The sequence below is a fragment of the Equus caballus genome, chromosome 14, assembly GCF_041296265.1.
Source record: "Equus caballus isolate H_3958 breed thoroughbred chromosome 14, TB-T2T, whole genome shotgun sequence".
In the NCBI taxonomy this organism is placed as follows: domain Eukaryota; kingdom Metazoa; phylum Chordata; class Mammalia; order Perissodactyla; family Equidae; genus Equus; species Equus caballus.
In genome coordinates, this window is record NC_091697.1 from 43,659,089 (window position 1) to 43,683,022 (window position 23,934).

The following is a 23,934-nucleotide window of genomic DNA, read 5'->3' on the forward strand; positions in this document are numbered from 1 at the left end:
GATCCTAAGATATAACTAGTTCACTTTTTAGAAATGGAGAAACAGAGTTCAAATGAGGAAGGATAGCTGCCCGAGGTTACAGAGTGGGGTATTAGAAGAATAAAGATAGTAACAGTGGCTATTAATTAAGCAGAGTACCACACAGTGCTAAACGCTTTACCAATATCTCATTTAATGCTCTCAGCAATGCTACGAAGTAGGTATTACTATTACTGAGGTTCAGAGTGGTTAAATGCTTTGCCTCAAATCATACAGTGACTCAAGGGCAGAGCTAGACCTACAACCCAGATCTGTTTGATTCTTGGTCCAAGGGTCCTTCCATGTATCCAGCTGCACCCTATGGCTCTGAATACTTGAAAGAATTTGCTTCATCTTAATTCCTATTAAAAATCAGAGAACCTAAAACCTAGGGTTCAGAGAGATAAAAATAGACTATGTTCACTAAAAAAATGAGAGGGCATGCCAATAGAAACCAAGTCCTTTGGCACGCAACAGAATTTACTTATTTACACATGAATATATTCAGCCACCAGCTCTCACCATCTCTGATGATTTCCCTTTGAACACAATGTATTACAATGGGTTGTGACATTTCAGCTACAAATAGAAATTAGCCATGCTCCATTTCTTGATTAATGCTGGAAAGAAAACATTTCCCTGTCAGATCTGTTCTGTCACTTATGAAGGTTTACTCAGCTAATAATCCCAGCTTCCCAGGCCTGACCAAAAAGCACAAACCTCCCTTGGGGAAACACCAAGCTGCCACTAGGCTGCTTCTGCCACAAGGCCCAAGGAAAAGGTGATTATGATAGCGGTAGCAGGTCAAGGATGCATGTGAAGTGGTGTGATACCAGGGAAAGAGGCCTGGCTTTGGGTTCCAACTATGTCACTGACACACTGAATGAGGGGGTAAGTCACCTTAGCTCTTGGGCCCTGGGAGTCCTCCTCTGTAAAATCACCTGCCTTTCCTATTTCATGGATATATCTTGAGGAGCAAATGAGGAAACATGTCGCTAAGTAAACTGTAAAAGATTTTACAGGTTTGTGACAGACTACTATTACTGGGATATAAAGCATCTCTTATCTTTTCTCAGACTGTGGCCTCATATAGAACATTCATTCTGAACACTCCCAGAACGCAGAGTAAAAATTTAAGTTAGGCTAGTTCTATAAGTAAACTACCATGAACTTGGAAATACTCCTAAACAGCAGCTTACAGAAGTGACTTTAGAAAAAAATGCTAGTGTTCAAGGCTGATGTTTCATTCTCTCTCTTTCTTTTTTTGTGAGGAAGATTGGCCCTGAGCTAACATCTGTGCCAATTGTCCTCTATTTTATGTGGGATGCTGCCACAGCATGGCTTGACAAGTGGTGCTAGGTCCCTGCCCAGGATCCAAACCTGTGAACCCCAGGCCGCCGAAGCAGAGCACACAAACTTAACCGGTACGCCACTGGGGTGGCCCTTGTTCTTAAGTATTATTCATAAAACAATTTCCAGAAGAGCTTGGCTGACACTTATTAGACCATGAAAGAATAGTAATTTCCAAGAGAGCAAGGGCTCAGAAGAAATCAGGAGTTTCTCCAAGAATCAGGTTGCAGTGGCTGTTCTTGTTTAAAATATAACTTTCTTATCTAAGGATATATGGTCTATCCATAGACGGAGTTTTAGAAGATAATAATCCTAAACGTTGATTTGATGTACTTGATAACAGAGTCAAAATACACAACACAAAAAACTAATAGAACTGCAAAAAGAAACATAACTCTACAATGATAGGTGGATGCCTTTTCTCAATAACTGATAGAACAAGTAGACAGAAAATCAGTAAGGATATAAAAGAGTTGAACACTGTCAATCAACTTGACCTAATCTGAACCATGTAGAACACTCCACCCAACAGCAGAACACACATTCTTTTCAAGTGCACAGAAAAACAAAATAAAACCAATGAAACCAAATCTGACTCTTTGAAAAAAACCAAAAAAATTAAAAACCTCTAGCCAGGCTTATCAGGAAAAAAAGAAAGAAGACCCAAATTACCAGTATCAGTGATGAGAGAAGTAAAATCACTATGGATTCTATAGATATTAAAAGGATAAGGGTTTCTTCAAAACTGTAAACACAGAATTACCACATGATCTAGCAATTCCACTCTTAGGTATACACCCAAAGAACTGACAGCAGGGACTCAAATAGACACTTGTACACCAAGTTCAATATTCACAGTAGCTAAAATGTGAAAACAAACAAGTCCATCAATCCTTACAAATGGATAAAGCAAATGTAGTATATACACGCAATGGAATATTATTCAACCATAAAAAGGAATTAAATTTTGATACATGCTACAAGACAGATGAAACTTGAAAGCATTATGCTAAGTGAAAAAGACCACAAGGACAACATCTGCATGATTCCACTCATATGAGGCACCTAGAATATGCAAAGCCACAGACAGAAAGCGAAAGAGAGGCTACCAGGGACTAGGGGAAGGAAGCAACGGGCAGCTCCTGTTCAATGGGTACAGAGTTTCTGTTTGGGATGACAAAAAAGTTCTGGAAAGGGATACTGGTCATGGCTGCACAACATTGTGAATATACTTCATGGCACTGAATTGTGCACTTAAAAAATGGTTAATACAGTAAATTTTATGTTATGTATATTTTAGCACAATTTTTTAAAGAATAAGGAAATGTTTTGAACAACTTTATGTCAATAAATTCGAGAATTTAGACAAGATGGACAAATTCCCTGAAAGACAAACTGCCAAACCTCACTCAAAATAGATAATCTGATATATATCTAGTCCTATGTATATTTTAAAAATTGGACTTGCAATTAAAAACTTTCCCACAAAGAAATCTCCAGGCCCAGGTGACTTCACTGGCAACTCTACCAAACACTTAAGGAAGAAACAATGCCACCACTGCACAAACGCTTCCAGAAAACTCACGAGGAGAAAGGATGTCCTAACCCACTCTGCGAAGTAAGCACCACCTTGACACCCAAACCAGACCACACACACCGTACAAAAGAAAGTTAGAGACCAACACCCCTCATGAACACAGACAGAAAAATTCTATTTTAGCAAATCAAAAATCTTAGCAAATCAAATCCAACAATATATTAGAAGGATAATACATCATTGCCAAGTGAGGTTTACCCTGGGAATGCAGGTTTAACATTTGAAAAAAACATTAACCATATTAACAAACTAAAAAAGAAAATCATACAATCATCTCAAGAGACACAGAAAAAGCATCTGGCAAAATCCAACATCCATTCCTGATAAATACTCCCAGCAAATTAGGAATATAAGAGAACTTCCTAAACTTGATAAGGGTGTCTATGAAGAACCTACAGCTAATATTATACTTAACAGTAAAAGACTGAATGCTTTCTCCCTAAGATGAAGAACAAGGCAAAGATATCTGCTCTCACCATTTCTATTCAATATTGTACTGGAGGTCCTAGACTATGTAATAAGATAAGAAAAAGAAAGAAGGAGGGGCTGGCCCATGGTGTAGTGGTTAAGTTCACACTTTCTGCTTTGGCGGCCTGGGTTTGCAGGTTCAGATCCTGGGTGTGGACCTACACACTGCTCATCAAGCCGTGCTGTGGCAGTATCCCATATACAAAGTAGAGGAAGACTGGCACAGAAGTTAGCTTAAGGACCATCTTCCCCAAGCAAAAAGAGGAAGACTGGCAAGAGATGTTAGCTCTGGGCCAATCTTCCTCACCAAAAAAAAAAAAAGAAATATTTTTCAAAAAAAGAAAGAGTCCAGATTAGAAAGGAAGAAACAAAACGGTCTTTATTCACAAATATGATCACCTATGTAGAAAATGCAACAGAATCTACAAAAAGGCTACCGGAATACCCGAGTTCAGCAAAGTTGCAGGATACAACTTTAAGACACAAAAAATCAATTGTATTATTCTATATTAGTATTGCACAATCAGATATTCAAAAACGTTTTAAAATATTATTTACAATACCATAAAGAAACAAGAAATATTTAGGGATAAATCTCAGCCCAGATGCTGCAGTGTGTGATAGAAAAAATCATTAACTGAAAATCAAAAGACCAGGGTCCTTTGCAGCTCAGTAGCCTTGAATCACACAGAGAAAAAGTCCTTTCTCTTCTCTGGGCCTTGTTCCTAAACTGTACACTAACAGGATTGAACTAGACCAATGGCCCTCAATTTTCCTAAACCATGTATGTTTCTGAAAATTTGATAAAAGCCATGGAACCTATCCCAGGAAAACGCTCCGGAGGAGAAGTCTGTCCATAACTCAAGGAGTTCATGGATCCCATGGAGCTCCATTCACCGACCTCCCCCAGCCCAGTTAAGAATACCTGGACCAGGTAACTCTGAGATCTCTGCCAGTCCCGGTGTCCTAAGGCTGTTAAAACTTTTAGAAAACTATCTGGAAGAGAATTCTTATGGAGCCCTGTCTCCATTAACACCCCCAACACTGACCAGTTTGATGGAGGTGGGGTTCTCCACAACCGAGTAGGCAGGAAGAGGCAACATGATGAACTGAGTGGCTGGTGCCGAGCAGTTACTCTCACTGGAATCCTGTGGGCACATGGAGAGAAGGACAGTTTTACTGAGATGGAGTGAAGAACCCCCAGTGCCACCCACAACACTGGAAGACTGATCAAGTCCAACACACACAGACGATAAGCTTATCCAACGTCCTTTAAAAAAATGAATCTATAACATCTCAAAATAAAGAGTTTAATTACGAAGAAATAAAGACAGAGAAAACCACTAGCACAGGGAATGTGCTATCGTCATTTTACAGATGAGAAAACTGAGGTTCCACTTAGGACTCCCGAGATCACACAAGCAGTTAGGGAAAGAATACAACTCTTCTGACCCTGTCAAATGCTCTTAGCACCTTATCAATCTGCCTTAACCAGGCCAGAGGCATGCTTCATTATCATAAATCTCACTAAGGGAACAAATTATAAAATGGATGTAGGCCTGGCATGGATTCCCTTGCAGGGGGACCTGCTCTCATCCGTCCTGGCCCCGGGGCTGCAGTATGCTGGTCCTCTCAGCCGGAGCAGAACTCGTACCTCTGTGAGGATGCCATCCTACCCAGGGTAACAAAGGGCATGGTGGCAGCTCCCCTACTTCCAGGGGACCAGGCTGTGTGATCACTGAAGGTGCTCTTTCCCCTCCACTGGCATGACACTTGAGCCACTGGAGAGAGACTTCCCCCTTCTTTCTCAGCTATTGAGTCCCATCACCCTGGCCTTGAAGAGAACTTCCTTCTTCCTATGTACTCTGTGCCCAGAAAGACTATTTGAAAATTCTCCTAGACAGTTCAACGTGCCACTGTGCTTGCTGAAACAATCTTCAGGGAACATAAAACCCTGACTCATACTGATAGTCTGACAGATCTTGGCTTTGATTCATGAATAACCCAAATATCTTTTCCATCCCTCCTACTAATGTACCTTATGTGCTACCTCACGTGAAGAAAATCCCAGCTACGGGAGCAAGAGGAGTTGGTACGAGTGCCTAAGAAACTGGAGAGATCTTTGGAGCAAGTCCAGGGGCAAAAAGGTTCAAGAGGACTGCAGTCCTACCAGAAGTGCCACAGTACTCTTAATTACCACTGTTCCAGAATGACACTGTGTGATGCTAGCTGCCTTTTTACTAATTCCAGATAAAGCAAAAGACATCAGTACCAAAGCGACTTACCCTCATGACTGTTACCACTGACATGCTCTCCCCAACCTGGGGGTGGGGCACAGCCAGGCTTCCGGTGGAGAGGTCTGGTGAGCCGTTCACTAAGGTCTCTTCAATTACCAGACTTGTCTGGTAAGGTTGATGGCTCTCCCCTACCTCCAGGGAAGCCTCCTCCAGGAGCACATCCTGGCTGAGGATCTCTGAGGTGGCAATTTCCTGTACGGCACCTGGCTGGGCAAGGGCTCCCACCTCCTCAGCTAGGGCCTCCACAGCCAGGCACTGCTCTGCCATGCCTGCATGGCTACACACTGTCTCCGGCGCAGTACTGGACATAAGAGATGGTCCTTTAGGAGACATCTGGTTCTGGGCCACACACAGCTCTAGCTGAGGACAGCTGCGATCCTCCTGCAGGCTGCTCTTGGGGATGATGATGTAATCTGAACGGGGCAGGATTTTGCGGAAACCTGGGATGTCTGGAACCACAGCAGTCAGTGCAGAGAGCTTAGAGTTCTGAGGACGAGAAAGCCAGGAAAAGGGAGACAAGCAGAGATAAATGGAGTAAGACCACATGGATGTACATTTATGAGCTCTGGGGGTTTTTTTTCTGCAAAAGGGAGCAGAAAGATTCCACTCTCTTGACCTATGACTTAGATAGGGTTAGCCTCTGTCAACAACAATGTCACCTTCATTTGAATCACACTTTAGCCAGTGTACCTTACTTGCTTGGTCACCCAGGAGACAGATAATGTGGATTAGACCCTGGAAGGGGCACTCATCTTGACATCTGAAACTGTGAGCTGGAATCCCAGGTTTGGCACAGTCGTGAACAAATCCCTTCCCCTTTTTAGCGCTTGCTGCTCCATCTGTAAAATGAGGGAGCTGAATGGGGCTATTTATGAGTTCTTTCCCAGCTTTGATACTTTAGGATTTCTAAGGAGCAGAAGATTTAAACACCAGAATGTACAATGCTCAATAAAACCCCAAAAAGCATAAAATACAACAGGTCAGGTTGGAACTCAAGGCAGCAAGCAAGGATTCTGGCATCACTGGTTTCTCCCAGACTTACAAAGAGGATGAACACATCATGAAGCCTAAAAGCCTTCATGAGAGAATGTGTATGTAGAAGGGGTTATCTGACACGGGGCTGAATTTGGGGGGGAGGGGGGGAATACAAATATTAACACTGACCTAGAATCTTAAGGTTTAGAAAAATCTTTCCTGACCTTAAAAACAACACTATTAAGTTAGGTACTATTACTGTTCCCCTTTGACGAATGAAAGAATTGAAGCTCAGGGAGGTAAGCTTTGCCAAAACACAAAATTAGAAAGTAGCAAAGGTCAGGTCTTCTAAGGAGCAAGGAGACCAGGCATTAGAAGCACAATCCTGCATGGCTAATTGGCACCAAGGAAAAGGTGCTTTTGTTTTATTTTTTCAATTTAAACTGAAAGTTACCCAATTAAAAAAAGTCGAAGTGAACAATTAAGTGAGAACTCAAATTAAATGAAACAAATAATTTCAAAAGCATCTTTTAAAAGGAACACTAAGTCAATTACAGAAGGATTCTTAAATCAAAAGCAAGAAGTCGATGGGAGTACTTAGGGTACAAAGGAAGCACTCAGAGATGGAAGTTAAAAGAAGCACTCAGATGAAACATGAAAGCAGACAGATCGAATCCTTTATGGAGACTTTACTGGAGAAATAATGGAGAAATGACACTTTCAAGTCACCCTTTGAAGCAGACAGGTCAAGAGAACAAGACTAAACGGCGGCAAATGAATAAGATGGTCTGGATTTAACAAATCCAAGCACAGAGAAACCAGGGCAGCCTGAATGACATTCATCTTACAGACTGGAAAGAACAACACTGGAACCATGGGCCCCGCCACTAGGCAGGAGACCTGAAGGGCCGCCAAGGAGACAGCATGCCACGAGGTCTCTGACGGCCTCCTGAAGCGTGTAGGCAAGAGGGTCTCCCCTTTACGCCAGCAATCAGGGAGAAGTCAAACACAGCACATAAAGCCTCACCCAGTCATGGTACAGCCCAGAGGCTCATTAAGTGCCACCTTTTCTTATATGGTCACTGGACATTTAATCCACTGAAGAGTGATATTTACTGACAAAATCAGTGTGTGCCAGGAACTCAGCTGAGTGCTCTACATTATCTATTGTAAACATTGTGAGTAGATACTATCATCCCCATTTTACAAATGAGGAAACCAAGACTCAGAGATATGTGATCTTTCCGAGGTCACAGCTAGTTAACATCAGAGCTAATCTATTCATCTTCTTGGTGGTAGTGGTAGAGACGACAGTAGATACAAATTTGCATACAGATAAGGAAAACCACTGCAGATGACTTAAATTTCTGTAAAAAGTCTTAATAAAGACTTACATTAACGTCTAGTTTTAAAAACCTTATCACTCCAGGATTAGGTAAAATTTTCTTGTATCATAGGCGAAAAGACTGCTGACTTAATAATGGGGAAACCAAAGGGAGTATGTGTACTTTTCCTAGACTCCACCTTCCCTCCCCCACAGGGAGTTTCCCAGGCTCACACTTTATAAACAAATCATCTAGAGGAGGGAGCGGGAGCGGCACCTCTAGACTGCAGGTGACACAAAGCTCTTCCAGGAAGAGGCATGCCAAGCCAGGAAGGACAGAATAAGCTAAACGGCAGGGGCAGATGGGCCCCATTAAGGGAAAATACAACCTGTTCTACCATAACATAGTGGTTGCACACCTAAAGAACCTTCGCTCTAGATCATCAATAAAGAAGTTAGAGACAACTGCTTCAACTGAAAAAAATGAGTTAAGGTTAAAAGGTTTCAACTTGCATTAACAACGTTATTTTTCCTGCAGGAATTTCAGTTAAAACAAAACAAAACAAAACAAAAACCAGCAGTGTTAACTGTTGTCAGTGCATTTCATTACTGTGAACTAGAAATACCAAAACGGCTGACAGACACAAACCTAAACGCTTCCTCATTCCTTAATCCAAGCACTCAAAGCCTCTGTCTCCTCTAACATCTTTGGCTCTAACCCTGAGTTTTTGCTTCTAGCATAGTTCACAACCGCCAGTGGTAACAAGAGAATGCGGCATTATACAAACCAGCTGTATCTACCTCTAAACATGCAAGCCCAATTGCTAATTATGTTTACCTGATAGGGTGGGCACAACACAAATTCATTACACTACATTCGAGTGATAACGTGAAAACTCAACGTAGAGAAATTCCTACAAAAGCTACTATATTAAAGGAAAACACGACTATCCATAAGGATAAGGGGCTCCAAGTTATGCCAAAACTCAGAAAAGGAACCTAAGGCTCACTGTGGATACTCAGAAAATGTCAGCTCCCTGTGCTGCTGCAACCAAAGAAGATACAAGAGCGCAGGGCGCCACCAAAAAGGAAAGAGACAATATCAGACTCAAAAAAGACAAAAGGGCCTCAACTCAAGGTTTCCCCAAGAAAAGAAAAGGACACAGGAGAACAGGGGGTTGTCTCCCGGAGGCTTTCACCATGGAAGCAATGGAGAAATTAGTTGGGAAAAAAAAAATCACTTACAGGATCCAAACCTTCTTTCTCTAGTTTGGCCTTCTCCAGGTAGTAACTCCTCTCGGCCACGCTGAGAAGCCTCCAACTCTCGCTAATCTTCTTATTGATCTCAGACTGAGGGAGGTGGGGGAGCTCCTGCTGCACTTTCAGGTAGATGTCGTAATAATATAGAAGGTAAGCCGACCTGAGGAAGCAAGGACTTCTTGAAGTTTCCCCTCAGTCAACCAGTAAATAGTACAATGTTAGCGTCTGAGTAGTGAAGAGGTAAATACAAGACCCAGCTTTTCATTTCAAAGCATTTATGTAAATAGGGAGTGAAGCGAAGGAGCATTTGAATAACACCCCCAGACAGTGCACAGAGGTTTCTCCATCCAGACACATGGAAGCGAAGGCCTGTCTGGTTTACCTTTCCACGGACCACCTTTCTGCAGGAATGACTGGCTTTAAAGCCCACTATGAGCAAAGACAGACACAGATGCCCTGTCATTCCACTCTCAGGGGAAAGGTTACTTAGGGGACTGATTACACAAGCTAGTTATCACTCACACGCTTTACTCCTCTGCACAGCTGGCATCAATCAGCCACTCTCCACCTCCCTCTCCCCACAACCCCACCGCCCATCCAGAGACAACTGACATGGTACTCTCAATGAATCTGGACGCAGGCTAAAGTATTCCTCAACAGCTCTCCAAGCAGCTTCTGTTCATAAATGCCAGCTACCAAAACACGTTGGCTAACCTGGGTTTCTTTGCCTTTTCTCCATGTATTTTATACTTTTTCTTCTTCTTGGGTGGCCCAGGGGAGGCATAACAGTAGGCTTCCTCAATTTCCTCCATCACGACAGTTACCTCAGTACCATCATATGATGCATCCATGGCTAGAAGAAAGTCAAACACAAACAAGTTTCAAGAACCTACCCTTAAGAGGACAGGAGCCTGCCAATCCAACGATCCCTTATCTCTGCCAGGGCCTCAAGGCTCAAACTCAGAGGATCCTAAGCAGCACCTGGGGTACTTATTAAACATCCAGATTCCAGGGATCCACTTCCGCCCTTCTGAATCAGAATCTCTAGAAGGTATGGAAATCTGTATGCTTAACAAGTGCCCCAGGGATTCCTCTGAGCGGGCAAATTTGGGATCACAGCTTACACGGCCCTTTCATTTATACTGACTCATGGGATACTCACAGTTAATTCTTCAACTCAAAGACGAGCCCCACATTACAAGAATTCCTTATGGTAACAGGTGAAAGGAATACTTGGGCACGAGTCAGAAGTTCTGGACCCTCCCTCATAGGTCTCATCATCTTAGGCAAACTGCTTCATTGATTCATTCAATCATTCATTCAAACATGCAGTAAGTGCCTATATGTAAAAGATTTCTTTACACTGCCAGCTTGTGTGACTTTGGGCAGGTCCTCTAGCTGCTTTAGGTTCAACTCTCGCACGTATAAGAGAGATGTCTCACTCACCTTACCACAGACGTACAGTGAAAATCCTTGAAGGATATGACAGACGTAACTCTATTTGAGAATATTCAAGTGCCACACAAAAGAAAGGTCTCATTATTAAAGAGGAAGAATCTGTGGCTGAGATGCTTAACGACCTGCCCAAGGCCACCACACCCAAATAGGAACCTAAAAGACAGATTTTTCTATTCAAAAATTCAACTCTCTGAGCCTTCTTTCATTATAGTACACTGCTCCCCAACTCCCCCAGCAACCCTGTAAACCAGCACTGTTCGATAAACTTTCTGCAATGATGGAACTGTTCTGTATCTGTGCTCTCCAATATGGTAGCTACTTATGGCTATGGAGCACCTGAAGTATGGCTAGCGAGATTAAGGAACAGAATTAATTTTGTTTTACGCAACGATAACTTAAACAGCCACATATGGCTAGTGGCTACGGTATTGGACAGCTCATGTCTAAACTGTAATATGACAGACCAACATTAGCTCTCTGGCAGTGGCCTAAGAAACAAAAAAATCTACTAATAGCTTTTCCCAGGAAAAAGATGACATAAAAATCCTGAATAACTAGTTAAAGAAGAGTTAGTTTACTTGTGGCCACGTTCTAAGTTGGAGTTTTACCGAGACTCAACCCTTGGAGGGAGAAAGGTTCCCAGAAACCACTTGAATTTTATGAGAGGGAAATGATATAGCGGCTCCTGAAAATCTGCCGGAAGAGAATTTGGGGTAATGGGAAGAGGACGTTGTGGTAGTAAATGCAGGACTGATCTGTGTATTACAAAGCCCATTCACATCTCATTTAGACTTCAGTCCACAAATGATGAAGGATCTGATACGGTATAATGAGAAAAAGACACTGCATGTTGAGTCAGGAGACGTGGATCCAAGTCTCAACTCTAACCATGTGATGTCAGACAAGTCTATCGCCCGCCCTAAATTCCAGTTGTTCCTTACATGAGATGAAGAGGTTGAAATCAGTGGCTCCTCACGTATTGGGAGGCAAGTATCCCTTTGAGAATGTTGTGAAAACGAAAAACCCTCCCCTAGAAAATGCAGACAAACAACACTTCACCTATAATTTTAAAGGTCTACCCCGGGGTTAAGAACACATTATTCCTAAGGTTCCTTCTAGTTCTGTGTCATCTCTAAATGCTATCTCTTCCCATTGAAAAAAAAAAAACCAACAAACCAACAACCCTGCCTTCTGTCACAGTGCAACCCTGAAAGAAAACATAACCCATAACTAGGCTGGGTAAGTGACAGGCCAGTGCCTTCACTGGGTAAAGGAAGCTAGAGTTCAAATCAGGGCTATGTAGGGACTGTGCTTTTTTGCCCTTAATAATGGACTTCTCAGCTCTTGAGAGTCTTGCAGAGAAAAGCAATAACTGCAGGCGAGCATCTGTAAAAAACAGCATATAAGATTTTAGCACCCAGAACAAAACAAGTCAGGAAACAACGTCACTACAACCACCATGGGGTGCGGGCAGGAAGAGACTACCCCATTTTAAGCCTGGGGTCAAAACTGTTTTCAGATCCTAGGCCTCAGTACGCCAAGGCAAAAAGACGAAAAAAAAAGCAGGATAATATAAAGGTTAAAACAAAGGGCTCTGGAGGGGAGAAGATCAGGATTCTAATTTACGCTACACATTTTAATAGCATCCGCACAGAGCTCTATGACCTTGAGCAATCTACTTACTCTCTCTAAGCCTCCGTTTTCTCATCTGTAAAACAGGGTGAAGGGCAGTACTTAAAATTTGAGAGACACTTTCACTATCCCATCAGATCCTCCTCGGAACCTCATGGGATGGGCTGTGACGGCTCAGCTATGGGCCACGGTTCGACTCTGGGCTAGTTCCTTTCCCTCTCTGGGTCTTAGATGTCCCAAAAGGCACTGAATGCGGGAAGACACGACGAAGGCTCCCTGTTCCTACTTTGTGGAAGATGCAACAAGGCTCAGAGAGGCGCAGCACCCAGTTCGAGGTCACCCGCGGGTTCGCGGTGCAGCGGCGCTCCAGGGCGGGACTTACCCGGAGGAGCGTGCAAGCCACGCGGCTCACATTCCCGGAGGCGCCCGGCCCGGGGGCTCGACGAGGGGGCTGGCGGGCGCACTCGCGCTCCCGGCTGTCGGCGAGAGGCGGCTCCAGTCGTGACAGTGGCAACAAGGAAGTGGAGGCGAGGGCTCGCGCGCGCATCCCGGGGGCTATCTGAACTCCGGCCCCGCGGCGCCGCCCGGCGACACAGGGCGCGGAGTCGCGACGGCCCTTCTCGCTCCCCCTCCTTGGAGTTGCGATATGGGGTCGTGGAGGGCGGGTGTGGGAGCACAGGTTCGCTCCGCAGGCTCTTCACCGACGCCTGCCGAGGGCCCCGGGGGGGGGGGTCAAGCCCCGGGGAGCCCGAGGAAGACAGCAGGCACAAGGGCGTCGCCGCGGGACCGGCTCTGTGGCAGCAGCGGCAGCACACCTCGGATCGCCAGGGAGACCCGTCCCGGCAGCCCTCGCGGCGCACCGGAAGCAGCCGGCGGCGCGTGACTGCGTGCGACTGTTTGCGCAAGCGCAACAGTACAGCTCTAGCTCAGGGGCGGGCCCATAGGAACAGCTTAGAGGCTTAGACAGGGGCTGCTAAGGCGGACGGACAGCTTCCGGCTAGAAGTTCCGGGAGGAGGAGGAAGCTGCGCCCGCGCGCGGTGGGAGGCCCGGGCCACTTAGTGCCGGGGCATTGCCGTAGGGCGTTCAGGTAACTGGGGCGGGGCTGCGCCGAGGTGAGGGGTCGAGGCCCCGCCTCACCTCTCAAAGCCGCGTCGGGCCCTAGGGAGCCCCAGCACCACCCTCCCCGCCTGGTGTTCAAGCCTTGACCCCAGCCCTCCTCAGTCTGTCCCCACTCGTTCAGGATAGGGTTCTTATTTCTTGGCGCCGCAACAATCCGCCCTCCTCGGCCCGCTCGCCATCCGTCCCCCCACCGTCCCACACACAGTAACGGCAGTGAGTTCCTGGAGTGATTCAGAACGAGCTGAATGGCCAGGTGGAGAGGCTCCGGAATCAGATAAGGAATGTATTGTCCTTTCCCGCCACTGTCACAGATTGTCCCACATTTGTTCAAGTCCTCTCACGACCCTCACTATCTTGCAAATGTATTTCTAATCTACCCGCTTTTCTTCATCTACCACTGCCACCAGTCTTGTAGTTACCAGTATCCCCCGCCTGGACTAAGAAATTTCTTCCCACCTCCACTCTAGTCCCTCTACAATCTTTTCTCCACACAACAGCCAGATTGATCTTTTTGCACTGTAAGTCTAATTAGGTCGCTCGCTACTTAAGACCCTCCAGCGTCTTCTCGTTCACTTAGAATAAAATTCAAACTTACCTTGACCTACAAGACTTTGGTTTGGCTCTTGCTTCATTTTCTTTCCACGTCTCTTCTCAACAGCCGTAGTTCCCGGAACAAGCTGTATAGCACTCTATACTGTTCAGAACACTGGTTTTGTGGTAAGCCTCCCTGGGTTTGAAGCCCAGTCTTGCCACATGTAAGCTGTATTAAGCATATAAAGTAACAAATTATGTTTACCAAGTATATGCTCAGTAACTGGTTCTCATGTCAGTAAATGGCCACCATCTGCTGGACTGCTCAGTGCTCAAGCCAGAAATCTGGGAGTTATCCTTGACTCCTCTTGCAACTCACATCCAGTCTATCAGCAAGATCTACAAAAACAGCCCCAAACTTACTACTTCTTACCATCTCTACTATTACTGTAATCCAGGCCACCATTATCTCACCTCTGGACTCCTGCAGCTGCCTCCTGATTACTCTCCTGCTTTTGCTCTGACACCCTTCCATTCCATTCTTCACAGAGCAGGCATATTTCTGCTTGCCTAAAATCCTTCAGTAGCTTCCTCTTGGACTCAAATGAACGTATCCCAACTGTTTATGGCCTGCTAGCCTAGCCTGCTTTTATCTTCAGATTTAGGGCTACCTCTTAGGAAAGTGGACTTTACCCATTAGGTTCTCCACCCTGCAACCAAAGGACTCTTTCTAAAGTGCAAATCTGATCATGTCATTCCAAAAAACCCCAAGAAACTCTAAAGACCTCTTATTATCCCAGGATCAAGCTGGAATCCTTACTAGGCCTGTCTGTGATTTAGCTCTTACTTTCTTCTCCAAAGACTTATTTTCTTCCTCACAGTGCCGTCTTGTTTTCTACAGTACTTCATTGCCTTTACACGTATTTCCTTCCATCTCACTAATTCATATTTGTTTATACTTTAAGGCCCAACATCAATATTGTTTCCTGTTTGAAGTATACTGCCCATCCATGCCCCACCCAGTTGATCATCCCCACTTCTGTGTTCTAGTTCATAGTACTCTGTAACCTCTTGTATAGTATTCCATACACTCTAGTGTTGGTAGTCCCTGCTTCCCTGGTAAGCTCCTCAGTGGTAAGCACTATGCTCCAATCATCTATGTATGGCTGTCATCGAGCACAGTGCTTAGCCCATGGAGGGTGCCATGAATGGATAGACAGCTGTGTGGAGGTGGTAGTAGAAATCAGCCCTTAGGGAGGGGCAGTCACAGCATAAGGTCACAGCAGCTTCTCTTGTCTTTTGAGGACTCTCATGATAGAAGGTATAAGCAGGAAATTACCAAAATTGCTAGTGCTGGATGGTGTTTACTTCCTTCATGGCACATATCACACTCTGTAATCGTCTTACCTATCTGTTAGCTTATTGTTTATCTCCCTTACTACACTGTATATTTCATGAGGGCAGGGACCTTGACTATGTTGTTCATCACTGTGTCCTTATCACTTGGCACCTGTAAATAGTCGTTAAACGATGCGTGGTTACCAGAAACATCTTCCCACAGTGAAAATCCTTCCAAGCCACATGGCCATAGAGCTTTGAAGATCTCATTTTGGTAGAATTTCAAGTAGGACTATGAAGTGGCAGAAATAGCACTAATCTGAGTCAAGAGATCTGAGCTGTATGAACTTGGGTAGGCCCCTTCCCCAGTCCTCAGTTTCTGTATCTATAAAGCAAACCAGATAATAATCCTTTGAATTTATACAATACATTGCTATTTGCACAGCTGTTTACCATCTATTATTTCAGTCTATGCTCATAGTAGACAGAGTAGACATTATTTTTTTTACAGAGGCTCAGAAAGTTTAAACTAGATTTTCTGAAAAAGCTCTTCTATTTCAAACATTCTATGAGTCTATATAAGTAATCGCTACAAAGTCAGTAGCATGAATCCTATCTTCTCTTGACTTTGACCTTATATTATCATTTCCTAATAGGGTTTTTAAAAACCTGAACCCATCTTTTAGGGGGAATCCTTTATATTTGGTTCCTGACAGGTACTCCATTTGTCTTCTCAGTTTTCCACACTTGTGGCAAAACAAGCCAAGAGGACGAACAGACACAGCCCTGGTAGTGTGGCCCAGCCGTCATACTGTGGAGATGGCAAACAAAGGGAACAAGAAACGTCGGCAGTTCTCCCTGGAGGAGAAAATGAAAGTTGTGGAAGCTGTAGACTCAGGCAAGAGGAAAGGCGATGTAGCAAAAGAATTCGGTATCACTCCTTCTACTTTGTCTACATTCTTAAAGGATCGCGTCAAATTTGAAGAAAAGGTGCGGGAGGCAACTGTGGGACCCCAGCGGAAAAGGATGAGGAATGCTCTCTATGACGACATTGATAAGGCTGTTTTTGCTTGGTTTCAAGAAATCCATGCCAAAAACATTCTCGTGACTGGTTCTGTCATTCGGAAAAAAGCACTGAACTTGGCCAACATGCTTGGCTATAACAATTTTCAAGCAAGTGTGGGCTGGCTGAACAGATTTAGGGATCGCCATGGAATTGCTTTGAAAGCAGTCTGTAGAGAGGATAGTGACAGATTAATGAATGGTCTAGGAATAGATAAGGTTAATGAGTGGCATGCAGGGGAAATTATAAAACTGATTGCTGACTACAGCCCAGATGATATCTTTAACGCTGATGAGACAGGAGTGTTTTTCCAGTTGCTTCCCCAGCACACGCTTGCTGCTAAAGGGGACCATTGTAGAGGGGGCAAGAAAGCAAAGCAGCGGTTGACAGCACTCTTTTGTTGCAATGCTTCAGGGACTGAAAAAATGAGACCATTGATTGTTGGTAGGTCAGCCAACCCACGCTGCCTCAAGAACGTCCATTCCCTCCCTTGTGATTACCGAGCCAACCAGTGGGCATGGATGACGCAGGATCTGTTTAATGAGTGGCTGCTACAAGTGGATACCAGGATGAAGCAGGCGGAACGCCGGATCCTCCTGCTTATCGACAACTGCTCTGCTCACAACATGCTTCCACGCTTGGAAAGGATTCAAGTGGGGTACCTGCCCTCAAACTGTACTGCCGTCCTGCAGCCACTGAATCTTGGCATAATTCACACCATGAAAGTGCTGTACAGGAGCCACCTTCTAAAACAGATCCTGCTCAAGCTCAACAGCAATGAGGATCAAGGAAAAGTGGACATCAAGCAGGCCATTGACATGATTGCTGCAGCGTGGTGGTCAGTCAAGCAGTCCACAGTGGTGAAATGCTGGCAGAAGGCAGGCATCATCCCTATGGAACTGACAGATTCTAACACAGAAGCAGCAGCTATTGAACCAGATATTGCCATCGAAAAGTTGTGGCACTCAGTGGCTATTGCCACCTGTGTCCCAAATGAAATAAATTTCCAGGACTTTGTCACTGCAGATGATGATCTCATCATCTCTCAGGAGCTGATGGACACAGAGGTCATCCAGGGCATGGTGGCCAGTGAAAATACTGATGAAGCTGGAAGTGAAGATGAGGGGGAGGCATCTTTACCACAGCAGCCAAAAATCACCATCACAGAGGCCATCTCAAGTGCACAGAAACTTAGACGGTTCCTTTCCACTTGTGTAGGCGTTCCTGATGCCATTTTTGGGCAGCTAAATGGCATAGATGAATATTTAATGAGAAGAGTGACACAGACTCTTGTTGACTCCAAAATTACAGATTTCCTGCAAACAAAATAATGTGGGAATTAACTGCCTCTTTTAATTTAGAAGATGTAGTTTACAAGAATAAAGATCTTTAGATAGGGTATTGAACTTAAATTTTAAGCAATATTATTATGACAACATTCCACTCCTCTGAAATAATCAGGAAATTTCCTCGAATGAAATTTGGAAATAAAATTTGCCTAATATATGTGTTCTCTTTTTATTAATCCAGTGGTTCCAAAACTTGTGTGCACCTGAGGATCACTTGAGGATCTTTAAAACATTTCCAAAGCCCAGGCTCTATCCCAGACCAATTAAACCACAATCTCTAGTGCTGGGCTACAGGCATCAGTAGTTTCTGAAGCTCCCAAGGTGATTCCAATGTGCAGAAAAGTTTGGGAACTACTGAATTAACCACAGGAAAATCAAGCACACTATGGGTCTGGAGCCAGCTTCTTCCCAGTAAGTCTAGCTCAGCGGTTTCCAAATTTTAGCTCACTTCAGAATCACTTGGAAGGCTTGCTAAAACCCAGATTGCTGCGCTTGGCCTCCAGAGTTTCTGATTCAGTGGAGGGGCCCTAGAATTTGCATTTCTAACAAGTACCCAGGTGATGCTGATGCTGATGTGGTCTGGGGTCAGTACTTTGAGAATCCGCTGGTCTAGCTGGATTCTAGCACTTTTCAGCAGGCCATCTGAATACTCCCAATCACTAACTGTCAATCAATCAATCAATCAATCAAAGCATCAGCTCTTCTTACTCCAGAGTTGTCAACTCCTCTCTGCTGATTTGGTAACTCTAGAATATTCTTAGCTATTCTCTTGAATGCCCCATCAGTTAGCCAGTTATTCAGTAAAGGTATATCTGTCTATGCCCAAAGAATTAACATGAGCTATCTAGCCTATTAAAACACGTTGCACTGCTACAGGCTTATTATTAATAGGGATCTAGGGTACAGGGAAATAAAGTGCATTAAAGAGGAGACATGATACAATCTGGGAGACATGGTATAATATCTGAAAATCCTGTTAATCAGGATCGTGGGAGAGAACACGCATGATCCATACGGTCCCGTGTATCTCTCAATTTCCAGACAAGATGAGAAGGAAGTTTGTGAGAAAGGCAACATGTGTCGGTGTTTGGATCGTCCTCTATTTGGATGATTTGCTTGGCTCCTCTGTGTGGATTACCTGTGGATAATCCAGCCTGGACCGTGTAATTAATATGAGGGCACACTATGTTTGCCTTCACTAAAATTACTTCATAAATCACCTTTATTCCTTTGTGTGTTTGTTCTTCAGAGAAGTCTGCTAGAGCAGAGTTGATTTTAAGTTATTTAAAACTATATAAATATATAATCAGATTTATATTAAAGTTTTTCTCCTATAGAGAAGGCATTCTTAATATCCTTTATAAGCCTAGTATCTATTCCTAATAAGTAAGATAAATGGCAGTTTCATTTTTTAGAAGATGCACACACAACACCTTTTAGTGTTGTAGTGCACAGTAGTCCCCCCTTATCCGAAGTCTCACTTTCTGCAGCTTCAGTTACCCACATTCAGCCATGGTCTGAAAATATTAAATGGAAAATTCCAGAAATAAATAATTCATATGATTTAAATTGTGCGCCATTCTGAGTAGCGTGATGAAATTTCGTGCCATCCCTCTCCACCCTGCCTAGGACGTGAATCCTCCCTTTGTCCAGCGTGTACACTGTATACACTACCTGCCTGTCAGTCACTTAGTAGCTGTCTTGGTTATCAGATCAACTGTCACGGTATTGCAGTACTTGTGTTCAAGTCACCGTTATTTTACCTAATAATGGCCCCAAAGCACAAGAGTAGAGATGCTGGCAATTCGGATATGCCAAAGAGAAGCCACAAGGGCTTCCTTCAAGTGAAAAGGTGAAAGTTCTCAACTTAAGGAAAGAAAAAAAAATTGTATGCTGAGGTTGTTAAGATCTACAGTAACTTTTATTACAATATATTGACATAATTGTTCTATTTTATTACTGTTGTTAATGTCTTACTGTGCCTAATTTATAAATTAAACTTTATCATAGGTATGTATGTATAGGAAAAAACATAGTATATATAGGGTTTGATTCTATTGGGAGTTTCAGGCATCTACTGGGGGTCATGGAACATATCCTCCTTGGATAAGAGGGGACTACTGTAGTTCCCCCACCTTCAAGTTAATTTTGTGGCTGTGTCACAAACCCATAGCAATTCAGTTATTTTTCTTTCTGTAGTTACTTAACTGAAACAGATGTATAAAGCAGATTAATCATAGAAAGTACTGCTTCCACACAACAAAACGACAATCACAAAAACAACAGATGTTTAAACAGGTGTTTTTTTAAAGCTCATTTTGGATGTTTTTCCTTTTAACAAACTAGTATAATTTGAATTAAAAGTACTATACCTATTTTAAATTCTTAACACTTAGGAGAGGAAAACAATGTCTCCTGGCTAAGTCCTGCAGTTCTGTCTCATTGCCAGCACCTAACTGCTCTCATCTTGTGCCAGGGTTACTGACACAATTTCTAATTTTTTCCCTCACCTTTCTCCTGAAGTCCGTTTTGCACATAACGTTAGATCTATTGTCATCATGTCATTTCTCCTGCCCAAGTGTCTGTGGAAGGTCCCAAATGCCTAAAAAAAATTAAAAGAATAGATTATTCAGCTGAGTTTTAGCACCCCCTAAGAGTTGACTACAATCTGCATTTCCGGGTTGGTTGCTCAGTGTGTGCGCTGTCCCCTCCACCACCATTGTCTTCCACTCCGTACCCATGTCTGCTAGTGTGCCTTTGCCTGAATGTCTCTCCCTGCTCTCTACCAAGCTAGGCCCTACACATTCTTCAAGAACTAACTGGAGTCCTCTTTCTTCCAGCCTTTCTTGAAGACTCCAGTACCTATTCCACCCTTCTTTCCCGCAACTCCTCAGCACTTCTTGTCTCTTCTACTCAGTTAAGCACTTAAATGTTTAGCAATGTTCTGTGGCTCTTTAACTAGACTGTAAGCTCCATGAGAGCAAGGACCAGTCAGCCATTGTAACCTGACTGGTGCCTAGCACTGTGCTGGGCACATCGTAGGCACTTCAATAAACATTTGTGTCTAAATTGATACACACATGTAATGTGTCAAAGCTACCTTATTTTTAAAGCTCTATGAAGCATTGGTTGTACTTGAAAATGACTTGGAGATAAATTGGGGGTTGTCTTCTATTTAAAAAGATTTGCAAAATTTTTCCATGAATATCATTGCCTCAAATATTATTCCAGTCCAGGTTATAATCTGTTCTTTGATAATGTTACCGAACCAGGTTTGTTTTTGCCCACCACCCAGAAAGCCAAACACCGAGATGATGAGATTGCAGCCGAGAAAGATTTTACTCACAAGGCAGCCACGTGAGGAAGCGAGAGCATGAGCCTCAAATTTGCTTCCCCGAAAATAGGGACTCAGGGATATTTATGGGGTAAGGGGGCAACGTAGTCAAACATGGAGAGAGGTGATTGGAGGTGAGGAGAGGTGAGGTAATTGATGATCTGTGCAAGTGTAGTCAGACTTCATGCCTCTTCACAGGACGCATGTTCACAAAATGGCAGTGTTAGCATGATCTGAGGGGGCAGTTTTTAGCCTCGTGACATCAAAAGGTTGCCTATCGGACATCTGCGTGGGCCCAGTTAATGAGTTGGTGGTCTCAACCGGCATGAAGTGGACAAGGAGTTCTAATTCCTGAGAAACAGCTCACATACCCATTCCCATGGTGACCCAGGCTCCAGGGAGATGTTATCTATAGGAGCCTAGTGGGAGTCAGATAGCATAGTGCCTAAGCAGCACAGTCAACAATGGTGGGTAAACAGCTAAAAGCGATAATCAGTAATTGCAAAAAGGAAAAAAACACTTTAGTTCCTAGCTACTTAATCATCAATGGCTCTCTGCTGGTTTTAATAATGAAGAATTCTAATATAGAGAGTTAAACCTGTTTCCTTCTACAGAAAGTTATTGCAGGATTCTCTAATTATACACACAAGACTTTAGTATGAAAGGCTTTGTCTAAGTGCCTTGCACATAGTAGTATTCAGTAAATATGTGTTTAAACTTTCTTTTTTAACAAAAGAAATCTCACATTCTTGACTCATTTAACACATCATATGAATTAGATCCCGGTAGATCGAAATCAAATCCAAAAGAGAGCTTTTGCAGTCCGGCTTACGTTGGCTGAAACTTCGATTCTATTGGACATTAGGGTTTTTTTGTTTGATGCTTTGTTTTTTTTTTTTAAACTAAAAGAGGTTGATATTATCCCTTCTTAGTCTACAGTCTTCACCAGGCCCCCTGTGGTTTCTCCCTGACTCTGGTCCCTCCAACCCCACTCGAGGACTTCGTTTTGCCCTGTTGACCAATCCACTCTATAGGCTAATGTTCTGGGACTAGGCACCTACCTCGTGCTGTTGTGAGGACAAAAAGGTGTACCTGGCACAGACTAAGTTTCTATGAATGCTATCTATTGTCATTACTGTCGATCCCTATTTAGAACTTTACCGGTACCATCTAGAGGCAGGGGACCTGCCTTACCAGCCCTTTCTTCCACTGACAGATCTTGGGGTTTAGTGTTCCAGAACCCCCAACTTGATCAATAGATAAAACTCAAGTTTTCTTTGCCCTGTTCCTAAGAAGGGCTCTTTCATTAAAAAGGAAGAGTTATTGATTGCCTATTATATGTCAAGCACTGTTTCACTTATCATTTAATCTTTCCATCAATCATAATACAAAAGGACAAATAGGCTCAGATAATGTAATTCCAAAGTTGCAAACCTATTAAAGAACTCTTCACGCTACCTGGGGCCAGTTATCTTTGAAGTGGACTGTGGTAGCATACTCTGGCCACCAGAGGGCAGGGGTAGACTACATAAGGCAGATAATTTAGCCAGCAGGCAACCTTAGAAGCAGCCACTTGTAATTTCTCCGACATGGTAGAGGTTGAGAGGGAAAACAAGGAAAGAAAAAAGAGAAGGTGGGACTTGTTCAAACAACTAACTTAGAAATAATTGTGCCTCGGACCACCTAATCCACCCTATTACACACCTACTCCTTCACTAGAGACTTTTTCCAACTTATTGATAACCACAGGCCATATAATTGACCCTGGACACAGACATGCTCTGCAAAGGAGCCAGCGTTAGAGAAATAACTATCCACCAAACGTATCCATGCTTGCAGCAATCATATATTGGATCTTATAAGATACCCACTGCTGGCCATGCAGGCTCTAAGGATGAAGTACATGGCCCTACCCTGAAGGAGTCCAGTTAGTAGAAGAGATAGATGAGGGGAAAAAATAATACAGAGTGGTAAATGCCATTTTAGAGACTATGCAGAGAATATTTAGGAGTACAGAGATGGAGCCCAAGGGAGCACCTGCTTGAGAAAAGAGGAATTCAATAGGAAACGTTGCCAAGAGCATGGGATGTTTAAGAAGAATTCTGAGGGAGGAGTAGGGCGTTAGGCATGTGGGGCTGGTAGGCAACTCCTGGCAGAAGGAACAGCACATATAAAGTCCTGGAGTATTAAAAAAATGGCCCATTTGGGAACACCTAAGTTCAGAGGTTATGTCTAGCAAAAGAATGTATGGCAGGACAGGATAGAGATGGAAGCAAGGGAAAGTTTTTAAGGTTTTGTTGGCTAGAGCATTAATTTTGGACTTAACCTGAAAACACTAGAGAACCACTTGTAAGTAGTAAAAGTCAATTTCTGTTTTTAGAAAATAATTGATAACTAGAGTGGAGGCTGGGTTGTAGAGAAAAAGATAAACTAGTCAGGCTGTGAAACAGTCCTGAAGAGAAATGATGAACATTGAGGGCAACAAAAAGAGTTGGATTTGAGAGACTCTTACCAGGTAGAGAGATTCGGTGTGGGAGTTGAAGAGGAATATTCTAGAATCTCCCAGCTTTCCGGTTTGAGTAGCTGGGTCATGCCATGATTAAGACAGATTAACAGGGGAAGAGGAGTTTGGAGGTGTGTTGCATGTGAGGTGCCTCTGGGCATCTAGGCAAAGCTGTCCAATAACAGCTGCTCTGGAGACTGACACAGTCAGATATGCTGGGTGGTATTCTAGAAAGGCAAGTTTGGAAATCATGTTTGGCTGCCATTAGCACATAGATGTTAAGGCAACTGAAGCCCTAGATGTGGCTGTAGTCATCT

General features: G+C 43.6%; 2 protein-coding genes across 8 annotated transcripts in view; one reads left to right on the forward strand and one right to left on the reverse strand.

Annotated features, from left to right (window-relative positions):
* The window catches only part of HMGXB3 (HMG-box containing 3), a 47,352-nt gene extending 31,252 nt beyond the window's left edge, over positions 1 to 16,100 (reverse strand). For 4 of the 7 annotated variants that reach the window (XM_070233022.1, XM_070233020.1, XM_070233021.1 and 1 more), the window contains exons 1-5: positions 12,762 to 13,326; positions 10,004 to 10,142; positions 9,275 to 9,449; positions 5,719 to 6,216; positions 4,483 to 4,581 (exon numbers count right to left, since the gene is read on the reverse strand). In XM_070233022.1, the coding sequence (XP_070089123.1) occupies positions 4,483 to 4,581; positions 5,719 to 6,216; positions 9,275 to 9,449; positions 10,004 to 10,140 (909 nt within the window). In that variant the 5' untranslated portion in view covers positions 10,141 to 10,142; positions 12,762 to 13,326. Of the gene's footprint in view, positions 1 to 4,482; positions 4,582 to 5,718; positions 6,217 to 9,274; positions 9,450 to 10,003; positions 10,143 to 12,761; positions 13,327 to 14,094 lie in introns of those variants that run through there. The other 3 variants (XM_005599304.4, XM_023617444.2, XM_005599303.4) reach the window with 1 other exon arrangement.
* Positions 16,101 to 16,187: 87 nt separating this feature from the next.
* TIGD6 (tigger transposable element derived 6) lies at positions 16,188 to 17,762 on the forward strand. Its single transcript, NM_001242454.1, is given in 1 exon segment — positions 16,188 to 17,762. A coding segment is annotated over 1 exon segment (1,575 nt).
* Positions 17,763 to 23,934: the final 6,172 nt, after the last annotated feature.